Source organism: Cinclus cinclus, chromosome Z (assembly GCF_963662255.1).
Source record: "Cinclus cinclus chromosome Z, bCinCin1.1, whole genome shotgun sequence".
Taxonomy (NCBI): Eukaryota; Metazoa; Chordata; class Aves; order Passeriformes; family Cinclidae; genus Cinclus; species Cinclus cinclus.
In genome coordinates, this window is record NC_085084.1 from 11,092,019 (window position 1) to 11,119,038 (window position 27,020).

General features: G+C 37.1%; 1 protein-coding gene across 1 annotated transcript in view; it reads left to right on the top strand.

Moving 5' to 3' along the window:
* The window catches only part of ADGRV1 (adhesion G protein-coupled receptor V1), a 252,208-nt gene that overhangs the window by 66,124 nt on the left and 159,064 nt on the right, over positions 1 to 27,020 (top strand). The window contains exons 48-72 of the mRNA XM_062513025.1: positions 12 to 155; positions 1,022 to 1,129; positions 1,627 to 1,879; positions 2,559 to 2,678; positions 2,851 to 3,073; positions 3,537 to 3,741; positions 4,680 to 4,826; positions 7,040 to 7,295; positions 9,961 to 10,169; positions 10,736 to 10,909; positions 11,308 to 11,490; positions 12,224 to 12,403; positions 13,031 to 13,195; positions 14,478 to 14,595; positions 14,805 to 14,928; positions 18,391 to 18,529; positions 18,668 to 18,853; positions 19,116 to 19,348; positions 19,852 to 20,000; positions 20,095 to 20,296; positions 20,824 to 21,040; positions 22,127 to 22,366; positions 24,112 to 24,261; positions 25,106 to 25,579; positions 26,331 to 26,474. Of these exons, the coding sequence (XP_062369009.1) occupies positions 12 to 155; positions 1,022 to 1,129; positions 1,627 to 1,879; positions 2,559 to 2,678; positions 2,851 to 3,073; positions 3,537 to 3,741; positions 4,680 to 4,826; positions 7,040 to 7,295; positions 9,961 to 10,169; positions 10,736 to 10,909; positions 11,308 to 11,490; positions 12,224 to 12,403; positions 13,031 to 13,195; positions 14,478 to 14,595; positions 14,805 to 14,928; positions 18,391 to 18,529; positions 18,668 to 18,853; positions 19,116 to 19,348; positions 19,852 to 20,000; positions 20,095 to 20,296; positions 20,824 to 21,040; positions 22,127 to 22,366; positions 24,112 to 24,261; positions 25,106 to 25,579; positions 26,331 to 26,474 (4,743 nt within the window). The remainder of the gene's footprint in view (positions 1 to 11; positions 156 to 1,021; positions 1,130 to 1,626; positions 1,880 to 2,558; positions 2,679 to 2,850; positions 3,074 to 3,536; positions 3,742 to 4,679; positions 4,827 to 7,039; positions 7,296 to 9,960; positions 10,170 to 10,735; positions 10,910 to 11,307; positions 11,491 to 12,223; positions 12,404 to 13,030; positions 13,196 to 14,477; positions 14,596 to 14,804; positions 14,929 to 18,390; positions 18,530 to 18,667; positions 18,854 to 19,115; positions 19,349 to 19,851; positions 20,001 to 20,094; positions 20,297 to 20,823; positions 21,041 to 22,126; positions 22,367 to 24,111; positions 24,262 to 25,105; positions 25,580 to 26,330; positions 26,475 to 27,020) is intronic.

Here is a 27,020-nt window from a genome sequence, read left to right on the forward strand (position 1 = left end):
CCCTCTCTCAGAATTTCAATATGTGGAATCCTAAAAGCTGTGTGTCTTTCCAAATCAATGCATCTCCCTACCTTGTGATTGCTCATGGAGGAAGCAGTCGAGGAGCTTCCAACTGCAGTGTATATGCATTCATGCCTGGACGCAAACTACTGAAGGTAAATCTGAGTTACTTAAAATCATTTAGTAATGGTGTTATACAGAACTTTGTGAGGGCCTTCTGTCCAGCCATTATTTTGGGAAAAAACACTCTGTTCTCAGCTAGTTTGGCAGCTGACCACTGTGCATGAGTCAGTGATGTAAGTTATTGTCTTGGTTTAGGCCAGAACAGGGTTAGTTTTGCAGTAGCCAGAAGGGGGCATGGCTGGAATCCAGAGGTTATTCTATACCATCTCAGGTAATTTTCTGGGGACAGGGGAAGGGGCCTTGCTGGGGATTAGAATAGCATGAGTGCAGTTCGTGTATTGACAAGTTGTGCATAATGAGCATTTTCACCTGTGAATCTTTACCTCTCTTGTATCTTCTGCTACTATTATTGTTGTTTTTACTGTTCATTTTCTCATTACATTGCTGTTTGCAGTGAATTGTCCTTATCTCAACCTGTGATCTTCACCTTTTGTTCTTCCAGTTCTCCTCTCCATCCCTCTTCAGAGGGGAAGGGAAGAAGCAGTATGGTGTGGAGTGTTTCAGTGGGAGCACTAAATTGAAAAATACCATTCCTAAACCATGGCAGTTATTACAGCTTATTGTCTAATGTTTTTTATAGTCATATTTTGAGGGTGAGATAAAATTTTCTTGGAAATGAAGAAAGAAATTGTGGAGCAATGAAGTCATAGAACATACTAATTTTGTAAAATGATCCCATATATATTTTTAAAATTATAACATTACATCTATCACAATTTTTGTACATTATTTTATATATGTTTTATATGTAATTTTGCACTTTTTAAAAAGCATGTGTGTATATGTATAGACTTGAACTGACTTCCAAATTCCATTTTTTGCCATATCTTCCTTGTAGTTACAGACCCTCTCTATTTTGGACACCACACTTGTCAAACATTTTGCTGTGGATGAAGAAGACTATTTGGTTTTTGTGAGTGATAACAGCAGCTTCAGTTCCATCCAGGTTAGAATACACTTGTCTTCCATAGCTTTGATTTAGGTAGTTTGGTTGGTTTTCAGTTTGAAATATGAAGGAAATATAGAAAAGAAAGTAACTATATATTCCTGAAAAATTACTTCTGTTTCTATTACAGATTTATAAGACATAAACTTATAGTCTTGTTTAAATGTAACAACACTCCTTACATTAACATGTAATTGAGACTTGGTTTGATTATATTGCTACTGTCATTTTTGTATTGAAATCCATTACATTAATGAGCTATGGGAATAGAAATAGCTTTTGACCATAAACCTGTTCATCTGAGGAGGAGGCACAGGTGCTTGCAGTGAGGTAATAACTTACAGTTGCTTATCAGTATGCTTCCACCATAATGTAGGATCCACCACAGAAATGAGGAATTCAGTTAATTATGTCTTTCCAATTATTCATCAAAACAATTTCTTTTTTCCTAGTGCTTGTTATAAATATATAATAAAATATATTTTCTATTTTTACAGGTTTTCCAGTGGAATAAAGAAATATTTGTGCTGCATCATCAACTTCCACTCTACAGAGTTCTGAATGTTGCCTTGTTTCCTCGAGGAGGCATTATGTACTTAATAGTTTCTTTGTCAAATACCAGCCAGAATGTGCTGCTGTACCAGTGGATGAATAATGAGTTTAGGAATCTTCATCAGTTACCAGCAAAGGAAGTACAACATATGGAGGCCTGGACTTCTGGATCTGATATATATTTAATTGTTGCAAAAGGTATTTAGCAGAAACAGATCACTGTGTTTGCTAAGGATGTGCTGGCTTGTTTGATAGCAAAGGCATTTGAAATAGAAGGGGTTTAGATAGAGATTAAAATATCACTGGAGAGTGACAGTTTGCTGAAAAGCATCTTATCAAAGTAATCTGTGTTTTGTCCTTCAGAAAATTAAAGCATTGTATTTGTTCTCAAATATTTATGAAACTAATTAAATATTGTCCCAAGAACAATAGGAAATAATAACTCTATTTATCTAGCTGCTAATTGTACCCTTTCTGACCTTTTCTGAACTTTCTTATATGCAAAGATTGTTGTTCAGCAAAGTACATTTTTATTACAAGTGTGACACTTTAGACATTGCTTTATGTCTGCATCCCTATGACTATTTAAAAGTGTATATTGCAGTCCACAGGTTTCTTTGCACTTGACTGTTGTCTACTGGGATTTTTAGTGTTCTTTTATGTGAATGTGTGCAGAAAAGCCCTTAAATGATGCCATGGAATAAATAATCTAATGGGATAGCATGCTACAGAGTTATGCAAGTAAAAAGGAAGATACAATCACTGGTATCACTTTGTAATTAAAACTGCCAATTTCTTCCTTTGAATGGCCACCAGTGTATGGTTTAATTAACGGGCACCAATACAATTTAGGTTTTGTCATTTTTCTCCTTTGTAGAAACTGAAAATTCTGAAATTTTCATCTGGGAGACAGGGCAGTCTACCTTCAGACATTTTCAGTCTCTTCCAGTCTCTGCTGTAAGATACATCCATGTTTTCATGCCTCCTTCAGGTTTAGGTAAGATTTCATTTATAGTACTGGAATTGAATATGCATTCAATTTTCATATTATTTATCAGATTTTAAGAGATATTTTGAACAATTGTGTTTCCAAGGGCATTTCTGGTATGACAAGAACTTTTAAATATATCACAGAATATTTCTCTTTTTCTCTTCCTTGCTCATTGTAGTTCACATCATCCTCTCCAGTAAGGACACAACAGCACTGTATTCCTGGAACTCGGAAGGGAACCAGTTCTCTCTGATGCTGGAAGCCCCATATGCAGATCATATCACTTCCACAACTGCAAGGTCTCTTAACTCAAGCAAGAGCTTGATTGCCCTTTCCGTAGAGTCAAGCTCCCAGATTTATGAGCTGACTACTATCTCCAACCAGTCAGATTTTATACCTAGGTAGGTTTTTTTGGTTTTTCTTCCAGCTCTTGTGTTCCTTTTTCTGTGATAGTCTTATTGTTACAGTGGAGACCATTATAGACACCTGTGTGTGGTGTGTTTATTAATACTAAGAAGAATTTTTCACAGGTAGTCTTAAGATAACCTGAAGTCAAACTTCTCACAATTAACTTTAAAATATGTAATAAAGGGACTTGCAGTTAAATTTGATATTGAAGCTTTCATTTAGGATAAATTAATTTATGTTACATTAATAAGAAATATCAGTTACTATATGTTTTATTAACATTAAGAAAAAAAACAAACCCGACACTAATCCCACAACCTTTAACCTCATTGAATTACTCGGGAATATAAACTATTTCAGCATCAAAAACACTCTTTAATTTTTTTGTATTGCTTTCAAAGTTTGTTAATCATATTCTCAGTTTATAATTCCTTGATGTGTTTATTTGTATGCTAGTTCAGGTGAATTGATGTTTGAGCCTGGAGACATGGAAGCTGTGATAGCAGTCAATATCCTGGATGACATCATCCCAGAGGAAGAAGAATGTTTCAAAGTGTGGCTGAAAAACCCTAAAGGAGGTGCAGAGATTGGTGTTCACAGTTTTGTTAACATAATTATTCCTCCCAATGACAATGCCTATGGAGTCATTGCATTTTCTCAGGTAAAACTTTTAAAGTAAATCATTAAAATATGTAAATATAATTTCTGAATCACAGAACACAAACATACTAAAATTGCATGTGACATGATTCTTTTTTCTAAAGTCTTGCAGCAACCTGAGACATAAGGGCTTTGATTTACATTTATCGTTGTTACTTGGTTATATAGATGACAGGCAATAGTAGCTCAGTTCCAGCCTTTTCCTATTGTGGGATTTTTATAATCCCCTTACATTTAGAATAAACAATTATTTTATCAGTTTCATTTTGCAGCAACCTAAAGCATTTTCAGATGGCATATATGGTATCAACATGGTCTCTACTATTTGGTTAATCAAGGGAATTAAGTCAAGATTCTTTTATTCTAGAATAGTTAATCCACAGGATGAGCTCATCTGCCTGAACAAAATAAAAAACTTTGGAGAAAATGTAAGACTGAAGGTATTATTTGGAGTTGTTGATTCTTAAGTCATCAAATATTTTAGAAGTTATGTAAACAGATATATGTACTAAATGCATAGTGAAGATAAAAAACACAGAGGATCATCACTGAAATGAAATACTGCATTTGGGCTTGTGTGAGGAGGGTAAAAATAGTAAAGAAACAGCAGTAAAAATATGATTGTCTTGAAAGTCTACATGTTAGTTACCTGCTTTACATGATTTGGACATAAAACACTGTACTAAAAAAAAAACCAACATTGAATTTTTGCCTTTTGATGAAGAGGTCTGACATTTCAAATTCTTCTGTTGATGAAATCTGGGGGGTTTGAGTGTTAAGATATATAAATTTAATCAATAGACTTGCATTTAGCTGTTTAAGAGTAGGTGAATTTATTGATGCCCTGTGTCTCTGGCCCCCTTTGAATACCCTGTTCCCTAAAAAGACATCTCTTTCTAAGAAAATAATGCTTTGGTTCTGCTGCTGTATGTTTTCCAGAGTTCTTTATTTAAGCAAATTGAAGAAATGGAACAAGACAGCTTGATCACCCTGAATATTGAACGTTTAATAGGAACATATGGACGAGTTACAGTAGAGTGGATTGCTAATGGGAGCCTGAGTGATGTATTTCCAGCTTCAGGAATGGTATTTAATGATACCACTGTTAATGGGGGAGCACTGACTGTATTGTCTCAGATAATAGATAAAGATGTACTGAGTGAGAAGGACAGTACATGTTAGATTGCCCCACTTTTCTGTTAATTCCTGCTTCCTGGTCCTTGCCTGTGATTCTAGTGGTTTGTGCTTCTGGCTGGCATATAATACAGTGATATCACTCTAACACTTTTAGAACCTGATATTGCAATACTGTCCAGGCACTGGAAATGTGTATCTGCAGTATCCTATTCCCATCTTCCTTTCTTCCTGCTGTGAGATTCAACTACTATGTCAAACCATTTACATAGTGGGAATCTGGGAGTGTTTGCTTTTTGTCCTGACCTTATCAATATAATAGAGAGCTTAAGTGGCCCAGACAAGTCCCAGTTTTCTATGTTTCTGAGACTTTTAGATCCCCAGCCAGGTTCAAATTCAGTTTTTCCTGTGGCCAGAGCTCTTTATATGCCTTAGGACTGGCATGAACCAGTTTCTGTAAATCAAAGTCCTCCACCTTGTGGCTGTCTGTAGCAGGCACAAAACCTGAGGGAAAAAAAAATGAAGGTAAAAAATGCATGAACTGGAAATCAAGGATGAACAATCATACTAAAATTGTTTGAGTACTCCTTGAGCATTCCAGCTACATACCACATGAGTACACGCATAGCTTTGCAGGCAAGAAGAGTCAGAAAGGTACAATATTAAGTGGAAATTTCTGTTTGTCCTACACATTATGTTAGCCTAAGTGTTTATAGACATGTCTTCCTTGTTGCAAAAGACCTAATCAAGTGGCTGTCCTTTGAATTTAAAAATAAGAATATAGATAGACAATGTATATGCATGTATCAGTCATTTTATATGAAGAAGGAGAACAAGTTGAGCAGCTATTTCTTCACATAGCAATGATTTTAATAGATATAGGTATATGTAGTGTGCTGACCTTAACTATCTAAAATCCCCTAGCTAGTTCTCTCTTATGCCTCTATCTCAGCAGAGAAAATAAGGTGAAAAATCTTGAGATAAAGGCTGTGTAATAAGAAGAGAAAAAGCCATTGTCTACCTGGACTTCTCCACAGTTTTTGATACAGCTTGCCACAGCCTTCTTCTAAATAAACTGATGTGGTATTGCTGTCCCCCAGGGACTGATGGCTTCTTTTCTAACTGACAACCTATCACAAGTGTGGTCCCTCAGGGATAAATATTGGGCCCAACAGTGTTTAATATCTTCATAAGTGACCTGTGTGATGAGATCAGGTGTACTCTGATGAAGTTTGACAATGATACCAAACTAAGTAAAGAAGTGGACACTTTGGAGAGCCACCCAGCCGGAAGACCAGGGTAGGCTGGAAGATTCATCAGGAACAAATGTTGCACTGGGGAAAATGTATTCCAGGAATGCAGCACCCACTGGCATTTCTCCTGACAGGAGATTAGCTCTGGGGAAAGAGACCTGGGGATCCTGCTGGTTGATAAGTTCAACATTGAACATTGAGGCAGTCCACCAGGGTGTTTCTGGGTTGCATCAACAAGGCCACTCCCAGCAGAGATAAAGCAGTCATTAGCCCATTCAACAGAGCACTTTCTCAGCTACAACTGGAATTTTGTGTTCAGTTTTGGTCCTCGTTATGGAAAATAGATATGGGCAGGCTGGTGGGGGTCCAGACCTGGCCACAAATGTAGTCAGAGGACTGGAAAACCTGTCATATGAGGAAAGGCTAAGAGAGGTGTTCTTGAAGGAAGAAGGTTATAGGGAGACCTTATGTTCACACCATGTTTCAGTATTTAAAAAGTGCCTACAATGAGGAGACTTACTTTTTACAAGGCACCACATTGAAAAGACAAGAGGTAATAGATGCAAGTTACTCCTGAGGAGATTCTCATTGGACATTAAGAGGAAAGTTTTTCACCATGAGAGCAGTTATCCATGGGAATAACCCTCCCAGGAAAGTTGTGGACTCCCCAAAACTGACACTTTTAAGATTGAGCCAGACAGGATGCTGGGCCATCTTATTTAGACGGTGGTACTGACAAGAAAGATTGGGCCAGATAATCCTTGCAGTCCCTTCCAACCTTGTATTCAGTGATTCTGTAGATATGTGTGTGTGTATGTATATGTATTCTATAACTGATAGAGTTTAAATAAAACTCTAGGTTTAGCAACACTGACAAGAATTTTTTTCCCCACCTTCTCATTAAAACTTTAGATTACATTTTCAGAAGGTCAGGCCCTGTCCACAATCACCCTGACAATTCTCGCAGACAGTGTTGCAGAACTTTCAGAGGCAGTGGAAATCACACTCACCCGTATCACCACTGTGGATGTTCAAGATACCACAAAAGGAGCTGTCATTGATCCCAAAAGGGCAAGAGCTGTACTTAGCATTTTACCCAGTGACTCTCCATATGGTGTGATTGAATGGCATATGGAGTCTCTCTTTGTTAAAGTCAAAGAGCCAGAAGGTAAGTCTGTTTCTTGATTCTTAGGAAAGAATGCATGTTTTTTCAAAGTCAGCATTATTGAAGTTATAACACTGGTTGCATATATATATATATATATATGTATATATATATATATATATGTACATCCACCTCTATACATATATCTCACTATTTTGTTAAAGGGTAGCATAAAGATTCCTTAAAATATGTAATTGTACAATGCTGTATTTCACATTGCACACATCAATATTCTCCAGCCATTCTTCTTAGAGAGTTAAGCTGCAAATCACTAATGCATAAAAAACTTCTGTTTATATAAAAAGCAGAAGTTGCCCATTTAATGGGATTGCTATATTGTTTAAAATTATTTAAATATAAAAACTTTCCTCTTGAAGTGGCTCAAAAAGGGTAGCTTTTTGGTCACATTGCTAGGGGAGGGAAGGAAGCAAGAGTGAGTTCCACTTCAGGAGAAAAGTGTTGGTTTTTCTGCCTGCAGTTGCATATTTGATTTGTCTTTCCTTCCAGACACAAGTTGGAAAGGATCTCCCGGGCGGTTGGCCAGAGGAGAACTGCCGTGATGTTTAGGCTTCTTCCCTCTCCCCTGCCTCAGGGAGCTAGGTGGCATTCTTTGGGGCTCTTCCCACTGCTACCTGATGGGCTATTCATCCTTTATCAACCCAATCAGAATTTTCTAACTATTTAATATTCTGTCCATATTAACAAATTAGATATACAAAAATACTTTTTCAATCACAGTATATTATCACAGATAAAACATTCTAATGTGTTCCATTTTCAGGTGAGTGGGTATTGTTGCCCTTTGTTCAGCACCTGGAAATAACATAAAGGGTTTCTGTTGATTTCTTACACACTATAAACATTTATACTTTGAAATTAAGATTCAAAGAAGGTTTTTAGCTGCCACAGGTTTTTCTTCCCAGTCTTTAACTGTTGTATTTTTAGTGAATTACACACAAGTACTATTTGTGAAATAATATCTGGTTACAGTAACTGGCTTGAAGTAAAAACTTGTTTACATTTTTCCTCTTTCTATTTCTCCAGTCATAAATGCACCACTTTTTAGCCAGATAAGTGTTTCATCATTTATTGATTGGATAAGATTATAAATCTGCTTTCCCAAAACGGTGCTAAGCCTGACTGATACAAGTCTATTTAACTTCTTTAATATTTGAGTTAAGGAAATGTGACATTTACAGCCAGAGTGACTGTCCTCAGTACCACTTTCTGTATTAGAATCAATAGTGATGGCCTAGGCATGAAAGGCCAAGCAAATTATTGAGATGGAAGTTTTGAAGGATAGCTGAATAAAAGTAGAAATGTTGAAGTAATAATGTGTGTAACACACATATAAAACTGTAGCTATTCCGTATCTTCTTCTTCTAGATCCAGTTTTTAAATGTACAGTACCTCCAGATGTAGGTACTGTTTTGTGTTTTCACACCAGTTGTATGTGCTCGTCTGCTTAAGCCCCGGAATTATCCAAAGACTATTGTATCACTGAGGAGAACTGAAGTGGGCTCTAGCAAGCAGCTCTAATAATTAAATGAGCTGAAAATCAAGAAGGCCGAGGACTTCCCTAGAGCTCCATCCTAGTCTCAGTTCTCTTCAACATCTTCATGAATGACTTGGACGCAGGATTCTTAAGAATGTTAAGTTTGCTGCCAGCATTAAACTGGGGGGGCACCTGTTGAGGTGCCCCTTGAGGGCAGAGAGGCCCTGAAGAGAGATCTCAACAAGTTAGAGAGACCTTGAAAAATTAGAGCACGGGGCAATCACCAAGCTTATGAAGTTTAACAAGGGAAAGTGCCAGATTCTGCAGGGTTGGGGCAACCCTGGATGTGTGGATGGATGGATGGATGGATGGATGGATGGATGGATGGATGGATGGATGGATGGATGGATGGATGGACAGCCTGGGGAATGAGATGCTGAAAGCAGTGCCATGAGAAGGGACCTGGTGGTCCTGGTCAGTGGCAAATTGAACATGAGCCAGCAGAGCCCTGGCAGCCAGGAGGGCCAAGGGTGTCCTGGGGTACATCAGGGACAGCATCACCAGCTGGGCAAGGGAGGGGATTGTCCCACTCTGCTCTGCACTGGGGCAGCCTCACCTCGAGTGCTGGGGGCAGTTTGGGGCATTGCAATATAAGAAAGACATTAAACTATTAGACAGCATGCAGAGGAGGATCATGAGGATAGTAAAGGCCTTGAGGGGAAGCTGTGTGAGGAGTGGCTGAGGTCATTTGCTCTGTTCAGCCTGGACAGAAGGGGACTGAGAGGAGACTTCATTGCAGCCTACAACTTCCTCATGAGGGGAAGAGGAGGGGCAGACACTGATTGCTGCACTCTGGTTCCCAGGGAGAAGACCTGAGTAAATTGCATTAAGCTGAGTTTGGGCAGATTTAGGTTGGGTATCAGTAAAAGGCTTTTAACCAGAGCATGACTGAGCACTAGAACAGGGTCCTCAGGGAAGTGATCACATCACCAAGCCTGACAGAGTTCAAGAAGTGTTTGAACAATTCTCTCAGGTCCATGGTGTGACTCTTAGAGTGTCCTGTGCAGAGCCAGATGTTGGACTCCGATGATCCTGATAGGTCCCTTCCAACTCATCATGTCCCATGATTGTAAAACAATCATATCTTGAATTTTTTTCCTCTCCTTACTGTAGGGCAGGAGAATTCAACCACTGTTACTCTACAAATTGTTCGAGAACAAGGATTTGTTGGAGATCTTGCAGTTCAGTTGAGCAGTGCACCAAACTTTGAACTCCCCCCTTCCAACCGAGCAACAGAAAATGAGGATTATATACTGGAAAAGAAAACAGTCATTATGGCAGAGAATGCAACAGCAACTTCAGTCATAGTCACTATTTTGCCTGTGAGTAGTCTAACTTCTTCATCTATTAATATCTTCTAAGGAAATGGCAATGGTACTGATTTTATACTAGTAGTATGACTTAACATTCTAGAAATTGCTGTGCTGGGACTCTTGCAGCTACCTCTTTCAAAAAAAAAAACTTGCATACTCACCATTGGGAATGAGCCAAATTCTTTGTTTTGTTATGGTTACAAAATTTACTTAAAATAATGGAAAAAAAGATTATGTATAGTCTTCAAATATATTTAAAATGGAGATACTGATTTTTCATGTCATGCCTTGGTTTCTGAGATCTAGCTGACTGTCTTCTAGTTAACAGTAACAGATGACAGCCAGCACTGCTCTCACTGTTCTTGCAGATCTGGATCTGACTTGACAGCTTCAATTTCAAGATCTCAGCAAAACTAGTCTTTTTCATAATTTATATGGTATGAAGCAAGGGATAGGTTATATGCTCCCAAATGCTGAGAAGTTTTGAAGAGTAAACAACCTATAAATAGTTAACTGTATTATGAACTTGCAATATATCATTAAAAAAACAAACATTTAAAACTTTTTTTTTTCAGGACAATATTCCAGAATTACAGGAAGTATTTATAATCAATATTACTGATGTGCATCTGGTCACTTCTTCCTCTGGAGGTCAGCCAAGTGTGAAGAGGCTCGGAGTAGAAATAGCTGAAATAACAATTGAAGAAAATGACGATGCCAGAGGAATATTTAATTTTAATGTTACAAAGGTAAGTAAGTCTGAATGAAAAACATGTAAAGTGGCTTTTGAGCAAGACGGTCTGATTCCTAAGATGACTCCTGAAAGTGTTCTGATAGGTTTTATCATGCTAAATTGTTCTGGATAAAATGGCCAAATACCAGACAAACCATTCTTTCTTAAGAAATTCATCACAAATAATACACAAAATATATTATGGATCTGGCAGTGCTGAAACAAATGTCATAAAAAGGGATCTCAGGAGGCCATATAATCCAGATTTTTGCTCAAGGTCAATGCTAAAGCCAGACCATTTTGCAAGTAGTTATATATTTCTTAATTTATTTTTAACTCCAAGTCAACTTGAAAAAAAAAAAAACAACAACAAAAAGTTTGTTAAGACATTACAGTTTCTGTTTGAATGTACAGGATATCACTGGAACTGTTTCTGGTTATGAGGTACCACCACCACAGAATGTACTGAAACTGCCAGTTGTTCGACAGGCTGGGAGGTTTGGGTCAGCAACTCTGTACTGGGAAGCCATTCATTCAACTGCCAGCTTTGAAGACTTCACACCATCATTTGGAAACCTTACATTTGCAGATGGGCAGGTATTCGCTTATTGAAAGTTTACCTGTCTTTGGATTACCAGATTAAGATTTTTTTGTGTGTTTTTCTCTAGCAAAATTTTTACTGAAAACATATTATTTATGGCCTTATATATATGAATGATGCTCCCAGCTTCAGTTTTTAAACATGGAAAGCCAGAATATTCATAAGCATGGAACAAACAGACTTGTGTGTCCTTGATACTTGGGCAAGTGAGGACAAAACTTCTAATAATAAACCCTGTTATACTGAAAATTTGTAGCAGAATCCATGTTCACTATAAATTCTCAGAATAAGCCTATATGTTTTCTTAGCTGTGTTCTACACATAATTTTGAATTTCTTGTTACACCTGAGAACGCTTATTGTACACAAGGGATTTTGATTTTAAGTGAATATAAGCAGTCTTTGGTAAAAGGAAGGATATGCACAGACTGCAGAATTTTGACTGAATATTGACAATATTGTCAACATTTACTTTCTACTGAGTACCAAAGCAAAGTAGTCTGCTGATTTTAACAAATAAGATTTACATTGATAGACTTAAAAATTACTACTGAAATTATATCTTCTTATTATAAATATGCAAGCATAAGAAGAAAAATGTACAAGAGAGCAATGTCTGTTTCTGTATTACTAGATATAATTTGCCTATTTTAAATTTTTTTCAAACAATTCACAGAATAATATAAATGAAGCTTTGTTGCTTTTTTTTTTCTTTTAAATCTTTCTACAGGCTACAGGAGAAATAGAAATTACAATCATAGATGATATTGAAGTTGAATTCCTTGAGATATTCAAAATTGCCCTGGTGAGGGTAACAGGTGGTGCAAGACTTGGGAATGACACCCTGGTAACTGTCGCTATTCCACCAAATGATTCCCCTGTTGGGGTATTCGGGTTTGAAGAAAAGAATGTGAGTTTGATTTAGGTGACACTCTTTTCAGCTAAAGTTGGAGACTGAGTTTGTGTCACAGTCATATAGCTGATTTTTGTAAGCCCTCGCTGCAGTGAAAGACATAATTGAATTGAAATTATATTAGTGCCTGTCTTCATCTAGCTGTGTAGTAACAGTGAAAGTGCTGCTGCATAAATTCAGATTTCTGTATGAATGAATTTAATTCACTATACTAGCAATTCAGGACATCCTAAGTAGGATTTTTGATAGTCTGTATAATAATCTGCATTACTGAAAGTAAAATTTGGAAAGAAATTACAAAGCATATCTCATCTTTGTTCTTGCAGTGCTTCTTCTCTCCATTTTGCTGGTGCTGAACCTGCTGGTGACATTGTCTTTAATTGTTTTGAATCATAGAGCATACAGAAATCACTTGAGTAACTAATCCTTGCTCGCAGTATTCAACACACTCCTTACAACTGTTATGTTCCTGTTTGTTTTCCCTCTTGTTGTTCAGAATTGTCATTATAAAGTTTTCTGTTGTTTATCTCAAACATATATCCATGTCATTTGACATTATTAATGCAGCTTTTGTTTTTTCTCAAGACAGCCTTTCCCACATTCTCCTTCTCTTTCTCCCATCAGGTAACTGTGAAGGAGCCTCAGACACCTGATGACCCTGCTGCAGTTGTTTTGCTCAATGTAAGTCGAAGTTGGGGAGGACGAGGAGCAGTTACAGTGTTATGGATAGTCGAGGAAGCAGCCAGATATGATCTGACTCCTCTAAATGGTACCCTTCATTTCAATGAGGTATTTCAGATACTACAGTAACTTATTTATTATTAGATTTATAAATATGTCCTTCTGCTTGTGAGTTTGTATTGTGTTTTGTACTATTGTGCTTGGTTGTTGTTACATGTTTTTAGAAGTAGGGGATTGCTAAGTATTATACACTGGAACAAGGTCAGTTTGAACTGGTGGGATTAGCAGTATTCAGGCTTCTTTCAAGCTGTAAAGGAAAGCTGACATTCTCTTTTAATGCAGCATAATGTAATCATCAGGAAGGCTGCTCTTCAAATCTCCACCATTTTTACAATTAAGGAAGAGGAATTGAAATCTACTGAATGTAAATAATTATTACAGAAACATTTATTCCACTACAGTATCAGGCATCTTAAATAGAAAATTTATATTGAAAGGGTGAGAAAGAAAAATGAATGCTTAAAATCTGCAGATTAAAAAAAAAACAACACCCAACCCAAAAAGAATCTTAATAACTTTCAAACTAGACATTGTTATTTAATTTGTATTTCATGGCAGGTTAGAACTCTGAAGTCAGAATCAAAATATTGGATACTGATAGTATGTTAATATTGATATTTTGTAGTCAAAATATTTTATGAAGAAAAGTATTTTAACAGAGTATAATCTATTTTCTCTCAGTACAAGCTTGTTTTTCATTAAATAAATAGGCATGCTGGTTGTTTTACGTAGAGTCAGCTGGAAAATAATTTTTTTTTTCTGGTAAAACCATCAGTATTTGGCAAAGTTTTGCTATCTTTTCTCTACTGGTAGGCTTTGATATTTTGTCCTGAACTTTTATATATCCTTAAGTATTAGCATACAACTCTGTATGCATGGTATACTAAATTTCTACCATGTGTTTGCCACTTCCCACTGACAAAAATGTGGACTAGGCAGAAATTTAACTAATATATCTAATGTCAGTAATGTATTAACCCTTAGAATATGTGTGTACTATTTAATATGTGGTTTCGCTATACCAAGTTTCCTCAAAGTTGAAAACTTCTATATGAATACAAATTCAAAGGAACTTTGATCTTTATTTGGTTGAAAATAGTGAGGGTATTTTTAGGGTGGTCCGCAATGTTTGAGTGACAATTTTAACTGTTTATTAATTTGTGAGAGGAAATTTCAGCCAGATCAGTTATCTGATATTTAAAAAATGCTAGAGAATACGTCAAGCATTCTTAACACTTGATATGTTAAAAAATCCCCTGGTTTTAGTACTGTATTTTGTTTAATTTCATTTAATATATACCCATGTCTTTCTGGTCTTTACATGATGCAGACTGAGTCCCAGAAGAAGATTATTTTACACGCAATACAAGATGGTCTGTTGGAGGGGAATGAAACATTCACTGTTCAGCTAGTCTCTACTGGTGGTGCAGAGATATCCCCTGTACATGGTAAAGAGTTAATTCAGTATCTTCTGATTTTAGATATTCTATGGGAGAACTATTCTAAGTCTGTTCATGATATTTTAGTCTGCAGTGCTTACATTTTTTGTGTGCAGCTAGATTGTTGCTGTTTTGAATGTCATTCTTTTTCCCTAAGTCCCTTGTTTGAAGAAGTCAGAGAGTTCCACTTACCATGAGAATCATTGTTCTCTTCATAGGTGTTGCAACCATCATTATTATTGGAGACGAAGGAGCTTCTGGGGTGGTTGGGATAGCTCATTCATCCAAGCATGTTTTGATTGGAGAACCTTCAGGAAATTATAATGGAAGTGCTCTTATTAGGTGGGTACATCTCTTATTTTTTTGAAGAATGAACAAGACCCCAGATTCAAAAGCTATGAGACTCCGCATTTGGCCAGAATTTATTGAGTACTACATTTTATAGTAATTTCTATAAACAAAACAATTTTAAAACCTAGGTGATTGGTTTTAATGAAGGGCAGAATATGCCATGCATATATCTTTTCAGTATTAATGGGGAGGTCCAAATATTCCTCTCTGTCTTCAAGTTATTTACAGTGTTGATGCACCAAAGGAAAGAGGAAATTATCAAAGGAAAGGAGTAATGAAATGTTACATTTGAAGGTGTTTTGTGCTTTTGAGAACTTGAGTCAGGATTTGTGCCTGAATAGTATTTCAGCAAATTGCTATGATCTAGCATAAACAATATGGGTATGGGGTTTTTTGGTGGAAATTGTTTTATTCAGTCAACTGAAAACAGAAAGAAGTGTTTTAGATTTTTAGAAGAATCTTCTAAGAGCATAGGAAAAAAGAGATTATGACACTTCCAGCAAATATAAAGCGGCAGAACAGCTTCTGGTACTGGCCCAAGAAGGCTGAAAGACAAAATGATTCTCTGCGCAAGAAGTAGTTTAAGATTGTGTTATGTGCAGAATGTGCAGACAAATCTTTACTGTGACTTATTTCACCAAGCATTATGTGATTAGTCGGGTTTTAGACAAGTAGCAGACAGATGTACTGGGTTTAGTGCTGGCAAAACAGCAGTGTACCCACTAGAATTATTTACTCATTTCCTGCTGTGAAATATGGCTTGAGAACAGGACAAAACAGGCTCAAAATTTTAAAGGGTATAAAGAAAACTTTATTAACAGAATTAAAAGAAAAATAATAAGAAAAATCAGAATAAACCTTCATAATACTTCTCCTCCACCCACACTCTCTTTTCTTTCCCAATGGCAACATGAAGAGACAAAACCTGGGACTTTCAGTCAGTTTGCAACTTCTAAAATAATCATTCTTCGGTTCACTTACAGAAGGGAGTCTTGTCATGCCACAGAGACTTCTCCACAATATACAGTTCTCTTATGGCTTTAATGTCACAGAAATCAGCTGCAAGAAATGGAAAATCTGTTTGCAGTGTGAAAGTCCCTCCCCTGCCTTGCAGCGTTCATACAGCCGCTTTAATGGGCCATGTCAACTTATAGGGGTGCTATTTTAAGGATGAGCTGTTCTAGCATGAAACAAAAGTTCTCTTCGTCCATACCTGGGAAACAGAGGCTTTTCCTCTTCTATTCCTGTGGCAGTGTTTCTCATCTGTCTCATTTCTCTCTGTTCATTGGATCACAGCTACTGTAACATCTCCTTATTTCAACATTGATGCTTCTGCTCACAGCTGTAGTTAGAATGCTACATCTCCCCATGCGCTTCATGAATTACAGGGAAAAATGAAGTCTGATATATCAATATGTTTTCTCCATTGCCTTACAAAATAACTTCAGCTCAAGACTAAGGCATTCTCAATCTCCTCCCATCTAGACTTTGATTCCTTCTTTACTGATCTCAGTGTTTTGTGTGTTGTTTTCTCCACGTCTTCACCCTTTCCTTTTCCTGATTCAGGAAGAATTGGTGTTCCTAGGTTCATTTGTTCTCAAGCTTTAACAATTGAAACAGTTTTTATGGAGTTCTGCAGCACTGAAAGGAAATCCTGTGTCTCTTGCTGCTGACCACGTGGTCCCCCCTGGCACTGTGCAAGCCGCGCTGGTTGCTGGTGCTACCCTGTGTTTTCCCTTCATATGGGGTGCCAGAAAAAAATAGGAAAAAAACCTGCTGCTGCTGCTTTTGTCCTTCAGTCCGCAGCATAGCTGGCTAAAAGCAGCTAAGCAAACAAAATCTATTACTCCCAGACTGAGATGGCATTGGCCAGGTGGCTGCTTAGGCCCTCTCTCCTCCTGGGTTCAGGGCCGCTCCAGGCTCTGCTCCGGGCAGTCGTCCCGGCTTCACGTTTGCTCATGGTGTTGGGATGCTCCCAGTGGCACGGCCTGGCAGTGGCAGGAATCTCAGCCGAGACACGACCTGGGCCAATCTGGGCCTGTGGGCTGCTGTCCTAGTTTGAAAGACAGGTATTTGCTAAGGCAAAAGCCTCCCTTTGAAATGAAAAGTGTGATCCCTCCTCCCTACAAATTATTACAATTTTGGAATTAAGGGAGCTCTCAGGCAAAGGGGATAGGAATAACAGTTCTTTACTAATGTATCTATCAAGACAAAAAAAAACAACAACAACAACAAAAAAAACCCAACAGCTATGAAATTACCCACAAACAGAACAGTAACTCAGTCCCAGTCCCTTTCTGGCTGCAGGCACCTTTTCCCTGAGCTGCAGTTCCCGGTGCTGGGGGCGGGCAGGTCCCGCAGAGCTGCAGGAGGGCTGGGGGTGATGGCAGAGCTGTCCCAGGGGGAGAGAGAGAGATGGAGAGAGCCCTCCGCTCACGGTGTGGGTCCCAGTGCTCACCAGAGTGCTGGATGGTGGCAGGTTACAGTGAGAAGGCAGCAGGGCAGGGTCTGACAGCAGTGAGGATGGCTCCTGGTGCTGGGATGGCAGGGATGGAGCTGAGGCACCGATCGTCCTTCTCGTCCGAACTCCACGGGGGAAATGGCCCAAGACCCAGCCTTACACTTCCTTCAATGGATGTTTAAATCTCGAAGGGTTTCCCTCCTTTCTCTCCCCTCCCCCTTGCCACCAGGGCCCAGTCAACAGGTATCTTAGCATGACAATGGGGAAAATTCCACAGAGGGAAAAGGGAAAGAACCAATGCCAGGGCCGGCCCAGCCAGTGCCCAGTTACTAGTTCAAAGGCTGGAAATAAGAGAGCCCCTGAGGCACTTGTCTGTTTTTAAATGTGTTTTCACAAAGGGTATCCAGCTCTTTTAAGTGGTTTAATTGGGCGTTAATCTTCAAAACAATAAAACTTCAAAACAGCTAAATGGTTCTGCCAGGTCCCCCATAGGGAACAACTTCTGCAGGTTGTGGACTCCCTTCCCAACTGAAAATCCAAACCTACGTTAACAGAACACATCTCAGAAAATCTCAAAGAAGTATTCCGATATCCTGCATCTGCCTTACAAATCAAATTGGCCCTGACATTATCCTGTCATCCAATTTCCCTTCTGTTTTGCATATCTATCTCTGGAAAAGCAGAATAGAACCAAGACAAATCAGTTTTCAGATCACATCTTTGGGCTACACATGGAAAGAAACTTGATAGACCTCTTGGTAAAAATACAACTTGGAATTCCTGCCAACAGAGAGAAGAATAAAAGAGACGTTCTGAAAATGCCTGAAAAGGGAATTCTCATGTTCTTAATAGTGATTAAGTACATTAAAACTCAAGCTTTCATAGTGCTGATAACATTTCTTCCATGCACAACAGTATGATATACTATCTCTGTACTGGATATTAAATATTAAAGGTAAAAATAATATTTGTCTTTGTGTCCTTACCTGCAGCCTGGTACGTGGCCCAGGGATTTTTGGGGAGATCATATTATATTGGAATATAACACCTTCTCATCAGACAGAATTTATTGAGGTATCGGGGACCTTGACCATGCGAGATAGGCAGTCTGCAGCAGTTGTTCTAATACAGGTATATGAGAGATCTGACACCAGTAGCTATTTTGAGTACTTTCTTTTATTTTCTTAGGATCTTGGCTAGAAATTAGTTATATCTCTTTCCATGGAAGTTGTTTAAATCCTTTTAGCTGTTGTTGGTTCTTTTCTGTAGGCTGTAGATGACAACTGTCCTGAAGAGAAACGTTACTACCAGTTTCAGCTAACCCAAATCAGTGATGGAGGTCTCATAAATGAATCTAGCAGCACAGCAAATATTACCATGGCTGCCAGTGATTATCCATATGGAGAGTTTACATTTTCCCATGAACTATTGCAAACCACAGAGGAGGAAAAATGGGTATTGGATTAAAATTCTTTCTTATGCAAAATTACTGATAGATATCAACATTGTTGCTAGAATCATGTTCAACTTTAGAAAGAGAATCAATCAGTCTCTAAAATGACTGAGGCTGTCTGCTAAATTACATGTACTCTTACTTGATAAATCGTACTGATGTTACCTGACAGAACCATTGAAAAGGTGCCTTTAGAATGTCTTCTAAAGGCAACTGTTACAGAAACAAGGCCATTTTAAAAAGAAAATATTATCTTTCCCTCAGGTTAACATCACAGTTGTGCGTTCCAGGGGGTCCTATGGCAGAGTGCGACTTTGCTTTCAGATAATAAATGGGACTGCAGAGGAAGGAATGGATTTTTCTCCCACAGTAAGGGAAATTGTGTTTGAACCAGAGGAAGAAAGTAAAATTATTTTGATTGAAATTCATGATGATGACTTTCCTGAAGGCCCTGAAAACTTTTCATTGAAGATTACTGAAGTGGAACTCCAGGGAAGGTAAAGTTAAAATTCCCAGTTGATTTGTTACAAGCAGAAAAACAAACTAGAAAAGCAAACTGTATTTGGATTCTGATCTACCTGAATAAAGTCACTGCTAGACATTTCATCTGCTTTACTGTAAAATTTTATAACACAGATATAATTGTAATTGTAACAGAAAATGGATTGATGGTAAACCCAATTATTTTAACATTAGTATGAAGATGCTGCTGATTAGGATTTGTTAAAGGTTAAGATCCATACATTGGATACAAATTGTTAAGTTGCAAGAAATTTCAATAAAAATATGAAATGAGAACAAATGAAAGGTATACATTTCTAGGAAAAAACCACTACTCTTACAAACACAATAATATGAAGAAATGTGACAAAAAAGTCGTTTGTAGTAACTATCAGAATATAAAGTTATTTGCAGTAATTGACAAATGGTCGCGCACACTTTTTTATACTTTCACAAGGAGTTTAAAATGTATTTTTTTTTTTTTAAATGTTCTTGCAAGTGGATTTGATTTTACTATAAGAGAGAATGGCCTACAGGTGGATCAACCTCCAATAATAGGAAATATCTCCACAGTATGGGTCACTATTGCAAAAAATGACAATGTTGAAGGTGTCATAGAATTTGATCCACAGTATGTTCTTCTACAAGGTAAGTTTACTTTAAGTTCTCACTGTAGTTTAGAAGATAAGGCTATGGCATGAATTTTGAAATAATGTAACTTTTTTCTCTATTATTTTTATAGTGGAAGAGGATGCTGGATTAATCATGATTCCTGTTTTGAGAAAGCATGGAACTTATGGCACTGTCACAGCTGATTTTCTTTCTCGAAGTATTTCTGCGCTGCCTGATGGCATTGACTATATCGTTCATAATAGTACTGTAATTTTTTACCATGGACAGAACCAGTCTTTTATTTATATCTCTATTATAAACGATGAAGAAAGGTAATTAATTTTTCAAATATTTATTCACCAATTTAGTTCTGATAATGTCTTTTTTAGCATGCGCTAAAAAATCTACACATATGCATGTAAAGAGCTGGAATTGAATAACAAATTTCTGTAGAGCTAAAAAATCACCTAAGGGAGGAAATCACCTAAAGTGGGGGGGAGTGGGGTGGGGGGGGTGGGGAAGCTGTTATATTAGAGAGTCATAGTTCCTGTTAAATAGTATGCAATCAAATATGTTTTTTAATTACATTATAAGAAATGTAGGTGTCAACAGTACTGCTATGGAGAATAAAATATTTTGCCATATTTTTGTTTAACTTAACACTAGTAGAAAGTAGAATAATGATAGAATCTCAGAATGGTGATACTTGAAATATTTTTCTACATTACACCTAAGGAGATGATTTCTTTATTCCTTTAAACAGATCCAGTTGGATGCATGATTTAATGACTAAGTACAGTTTTAATACTTTTTCTTTTCTCTAAGATATCTCAGAATGTCTTTTTCTTTTTCTGTGCAGTGAATTTGCAGAACAATTTGAAATCCAGCTGACAGGAGCCACTGATGGAGCAGTCCTGGGGCTCCACCTGATAAGCCAGATCACCATTGCAAAAAGTGACTCTCCCCAGGGCTTGGTCCGATTTCTCAACCAAAGCCAAATTATTCTTCCTAACCCTGATGCAACCACAACAGTGTCCCTGGTGGTGGAAAGGACTGGGCGTTTGGTGGAGGCGCAGGTGGGTCTTGCCTGTCGAAGACTGAATATTTTCCAGTGACTATGTCAAAAAGCTCCTGCATTTTGCTTTGAGAGCTTTCTTAGTGACTGATTTCTAATAGGATAATTATAGCTTTTTATTAAACATGAGTAGCATATAACTGCAGTATAACAGAAAATGTTACCCTTTTAAAATAATCTTTCTCCTGCTTGCCTTCTTTTATTATAGTATTGTGTACACTGTTTTGAACTAGCTCCTAATCTCACCAAAATTATAGTTAACTTCATGTACTACTACTTGTTTAATTTAATTAAGGAAACTGCTTACTATGAGTTTTCTAGGGTATTTTTTTACCCTGTACGGGCAACTCATAAAAAGTGAAGGTATAAATACAAAACATGGTGGGCCTTTCACCGTCTTGTCAAATAATTGGATAATTTGCATTAAAAACCATTATCTCCTCCACATATAAAAATTGCCTCAGTCTTTGACTTTTTTAGAAGTCATTGGAGAAAAGTGGAAAACAGTTAAGTTACTAAAATAATAATTGTAAAGTCCTGAATATGACCTCCTTAAAAGCAATCTAATTTTTGGGATTTGCTGGAAAATCTATAGCTTCTAATCAGGTTTAAGAAATATTAAGGTTTCACAATTTTCTTCATAATCTGAAGTATTAAAAACTTTTATGATAGAAACTATTTGTCATTTTTTGACTTGACATCACACTACAAAGGAAATTGTTTTGATCACGAGTAGTCATGTGGGAAGTTTTGCAAAACAAGTCATGAAAAGAAGAGAAATAGACACTGGTCTGTGTGATTCTTGCTATATGCTAAAGAAATCTTAGTTTCTTTTCTATTACTAACCTCCAGAATTTAATAAACTGGCATTGTGACTAACACTTTAAAATTCCTGGTTTTAAATTGCTATGTTTACTTTTTCAAAGGTTTTTGTATTTAGCCCCACAGAATTAATTATGACTATTCTGTCATAACAATAGCAAAGATTTAAACATAGCTAGGTACTTTTGGTACTCTGTTTCTTCTCCCCTTGAGATGCTGTTATAATATATCACCCTTCTAAATCTGAAACTGATCTCTTCCACAGATTAACTGGGACATTTTGGGACCCAATGCAGAAGAGATTTTGTCTCCTCTGAATAGCGACATTGGTGCCCCTGTGAATGGATCATTCTATTTTGAAGAAGGAGAAGGGGGTTTGAGAACAATTAATCTACAAATCTATCCTCATGAAGAAGTTGAAGTTCAGGAAACCTTCATTATTCGACTGAGCCTTATAAAAGGTGAAACAGAAATAGATTCTAAGGCAAACAGCATTACATTAATAGTAAGTTACTATTGCTTCTCTTTCTTCAGAGATTTTTGTTGTCACTAGTATTTATCCTGCAAAGCTTTTAAAAATTAATCACAGTGGTTACTTAGTCATTTAGCTTTTTGACCTTTGTAATGTTCTGGTATATTATGTTCAGTTCTGAAAGAAAAAGGGCAGAGAATCTATCAGTAAAAATTAGTATGAAAGTGCTGAACTGGCTCTCTTATTTCCAGATTTCTATAGTTCTCTTTGGAGAGAGCAGGGATTGAACCCTGATTTCTATATATCACCATATTTGTCATCTGTTGTGGCTTAAACCCAACTGGAAATTAAACACCACTCAACTACTTCCCTTCCCCTACCCCCTCTCGTGAAATGAAGACAAAAATGCAGACCTTTTCAGTCAAGTTAAGAAAAATTTATTTGAAAACACCAATGAGGTGAGAAACAAAGAGTAACAGCAACAATATTAATGACGAAGATATACAATAGAGAGGGTGATATGCACACAAAAACGTGCTCACCACCAAAGCTCCACCGACACAAAGACAAAATGTCTTTTCCCCCTGTGTAAACGAAAAATGATGGAGAAATCATCCACACACAAACTCCTCACCAAATGCTGAGACAGCAAAAAGCAATGATGGACTGTGCGGATTGACAGACACCAACTCTGCTGTGCCAGCAAAGCAAAGCCTGTTTATTACAGCAGTTTACTATGTTCATACAACATTTTCCACTCAGACCCCTTTGTCCCAGGTCCCTTTAGAAACACAATCTTCTCAATAATCCTTCTTACACTAATAATGTCATTGTTATTGCTTTTGCCAGCAAAGTCCTTGTTACATCTTACCTTCAGATTGGTCATCATCAGAGGATCAGATTGACCAGACATGACATCTTCACTTCTGTTCTTGCCTTGAGTTTATCTCTATCATGGTTTTCACTTTACCAGGGCCAAAAGGTCTGCACCACTACCCCGCTCAGCTTCTGTAGCTGTCTGATCTCCCACAATGGACAAGCTCTCCAGGCTGGTCTACTTGGTCAGCACTAATGATCATGTGTGTGTGTGGTAGATAATAGAGACCTGGACACGCCCACACAGCACTATGCTCCTACCCCTCAGCAGTTGCAAGTAGGACATTATCATTCTTGATATCTTCTGCAGAGGAAGGGAAGAGAAATGCAGATATTTTTGAGAGTTATCAAAGACTAATCAGTGCTCTAGGGATACTGCAACTAAGGGAATATTTATAACACTGCTGTAAGGAGCCCTCAAAAATATCTCTTCTAGAAATTGTACTTTTATTTTATCATCTGGTCTGTAAGGTGTTGATGGAATTAGCTCTTATTTACACAATTCCCTTCAGGAAGCCAGGTTACTCCAAATTCTTGTTGCAGCTAATGGTTTACTAATGATTTAATGGATAGATGTGGATGAGCTCTCTTTCCCATAGAGCTGACTTTGCAAACTTGTAGTGTTAGAAGTGTTTCTTTGTAGTAGCTCAAGGTGCCTGAGCATTTCCTGTTTCAGAATCAAAATATTCAGTTGCAGCATTTGAAATAAAACTGTTCTTTTCCTTCTTTGACAGGGGAACTGAAAACTGGAAAATGGAACGTTCAAAACTTTCTCTGCTGTTTTTAGAACCAACAAATATGTGCCCCTGTAGCATATAGTTGTGAAAATCCCAGTGGTTTGAACATGTATACAACTCACACTACATTTCTAGTTTTTTGAATGTTTGTTTACCTTTTTACAGATAGAGAAGTTTGGTGATCCCAATGGAATTGTGCAGTTTGCTCCTGAATCATTAACTGAGAGTAACTATTCAGAGCCCTCAAGAGAAGAAGGGCCACAAAATATTACACTGTTTGTCAGAAGAATTCAAGGCATTCTGGGGAACATAACGGTACTCTCACTCTTTTCCTAATAAAGAATATAATGCTGAAATCATCCTCAGTGTCAATGTTTGGAAACATATCTCATTCTGTGCTTTTCGATTGCTTGTTTCTCAAATTAATTTTTTTTAATATTGCCTTTTAGGCTGAGTTTAGGAAGGGCTTAGCCCTAGTAGCTGTGGTTTGGAGAGTAAAATTCAGTCTTCCCTGGTCAGGGGAAATAAAAGAAAAACAATACTGCTGTACTCTCCACTCTCACTTTCTTTCTCTCCCCATTTGCTTTTGATGGGAGCACAGAAGAGTCAGTACTTTCATAGGGAGTTGTCTTTGTTATCATCACACTTTACTTTTCTAGACAGAATCAGATTTTTCTGAACCATCATGCAGATTGTTTTTTACCTAAAGTTGTTTAGAAGTCAGCGTTTTAACAGGAACTTGTTTAATTTAAAATAAATTGTTCAATTAATGGAAACATCTGTGCTTAATGAGAGTTCTTTGTTCCTTTCTCATGTGAAGAATATTGGAAACAGAAAAAACAGCAAGGGTGTTTTAGTGTGAAAATAGAAGTAATTTTTGAGACGTGTTCATAAATTGCACATGGCTTTACATAAGTCTTCTGAAACTAGACAAAGGAAATATTTATATTCATAGCACTGTTAATGAGATAACACACTTGAAAGATAGTCTGTGTGGTATGCATATATTCCTATGCATACCCAAAACAATTTTTATTTTACCCATTTAAAAGCAGTCTATTCCACATCCTGTCTATGCTGAATCCTGAATATGCAACTTTCTGATTTTGGAGGTAATTTTTCTTTCTTTTGTGTTTTCCATTTTCTATACTAATTTCAGGTTTACTGGGAAATATGCAGTGAATCTGACATCACAGGTGACTTTCTTGAGACAGAGGGATCTGTTGTCATTGCTGACCAGCAGAGTACAGCTGAGATAATTATCTACCTGTTACCTGATGATGTTCCAGAACTGGATGAAAATTATGAGGTACAGCTGATTTCAGTGGAAGGTGGAGCAGATTTAGATCATGAGAAAGGAATTTCAAAGATCACAGTGTTTGAAAATGATGATCCATATGGAGTGTTTGCCCTGTACTCTGATCAGCAGTCAGTATTGGTAGAAAAAGCCCTGGATCGATATGTTCAGATTAATGTAACTCGGCATGCTGGGGCATTTGGAGAAGTGATGGTCGAGTACCATGTCATATCCCTTCATGATGAAGCACTAATTGAACCTGGGAATGAGGTGGGATTCCTCACAATAAAGGATGGTGCCAGCTTTGGAGTAAAAAGAGTGCCAATAAACAATCAGGTGTGTATTTCTCTTTTAGGTTTTGTGCTATCTGTTGTTGACATTTGTTTCATCACAATACAAATGAGATACAAAACTCTCAATAGCATCAACTGTGAAGAAGCAGAAAAGAGAGTTTTTCTGTTATGAATTTCCTCTTTATCAAGTAGAACTGGATTGAAAATCACATTTTCTGGTAGTAATTGCAAAATAATGTTATGCATGTGTTCAAATATTTAATGTTTCCTTACATTGTTGTTTTGTGTTACTATCAGTTCAATATCTTATTATTATATGTATCCAAATATTTTCTTAAGTTTTGTTTGGATTGTAAATAGTGATCTGTCATTTGTGACCAATGAAGAAGAAGATAAGTGTACCTGCAGTCTTATGTGTTTCCTTGTTGTTTGTCTTTATTATCACAGTCTTACATTCACTCTTACCTGCTCTTACAACTTTCTTAAATGTTTTTAATCTTAAGGATTAAAATCAAGCTAAGGCCAATGTGTCAGATAGACCTTTTTAAAATGACAGTAGTTGCTTTACAAACTCACATTCCAGCAAACTGCTGGCATATTAATTTCACAATATAGATGGCTTAACTGTAATTCTTTGAGAAATGTAATCAAGAAAACACTTGTCTTGAAAATACTGCTTTGTATGTAAGCAAACAAAATCTGCAGGATATTTTGTTAATTATTTTCACTGTTAGATAGCATGTTTTTAGTGGAGTTAAATTTCTACCTTTTTAATTAAATTCTTTCTCTCAAAGGCATTTATTTTATTTGGCTTGAATTTTACTCTGGAACTAACTAATGTAAGCCTGGTTAGGGGAAGTGCCAAGGATGTGCCTAAAATATTAAGAACAGCAAAGTCTGCTGTGCTGCTTATTCCTGAGGAAGCTGCCAATTCACAGGTCAGTAGCCTGGTTGTGGGGTTATGTTCCTACCATAGAAGAAAGGTACACTTCACTACAGAAGATACCTGTTATAAGAACTCAGTGATGATTTCATTGTAATCAATATGACAGAAGACATTTTTTTTATATTATTACTTGTGCTGTATGTTGTTCTTTCCTCTGATACTAATTCTTATAGAAATGTTTTAATACAGTTGGGAAACACCTCTTCATCTATAAAATGTAAGTAGTGTAAATATTTACATGAAACAGGACTTAAAAGACTAAAACTTAAAGGAAAATAAGTACATCTGGATGATGTTTCTCTAAATACAGCAACTCCCAAAGCAGATAATAGCATGTATTGAGTATTACATGCAAAAAGAGATGGAAGATGCTGGATGTTAATGCAGGTGTCAGTAAATGTGGTAATAATTGAGTGATAGATTTGTCTATTTTGTATAAGAGAGAGAAAAGATAATTTGCCTACTTTGATATCGTGTATGTGCTACCATTCCATTTTTATGCCAGGCAAAGGCACGATGAGGTTTTAACTCTTAAATA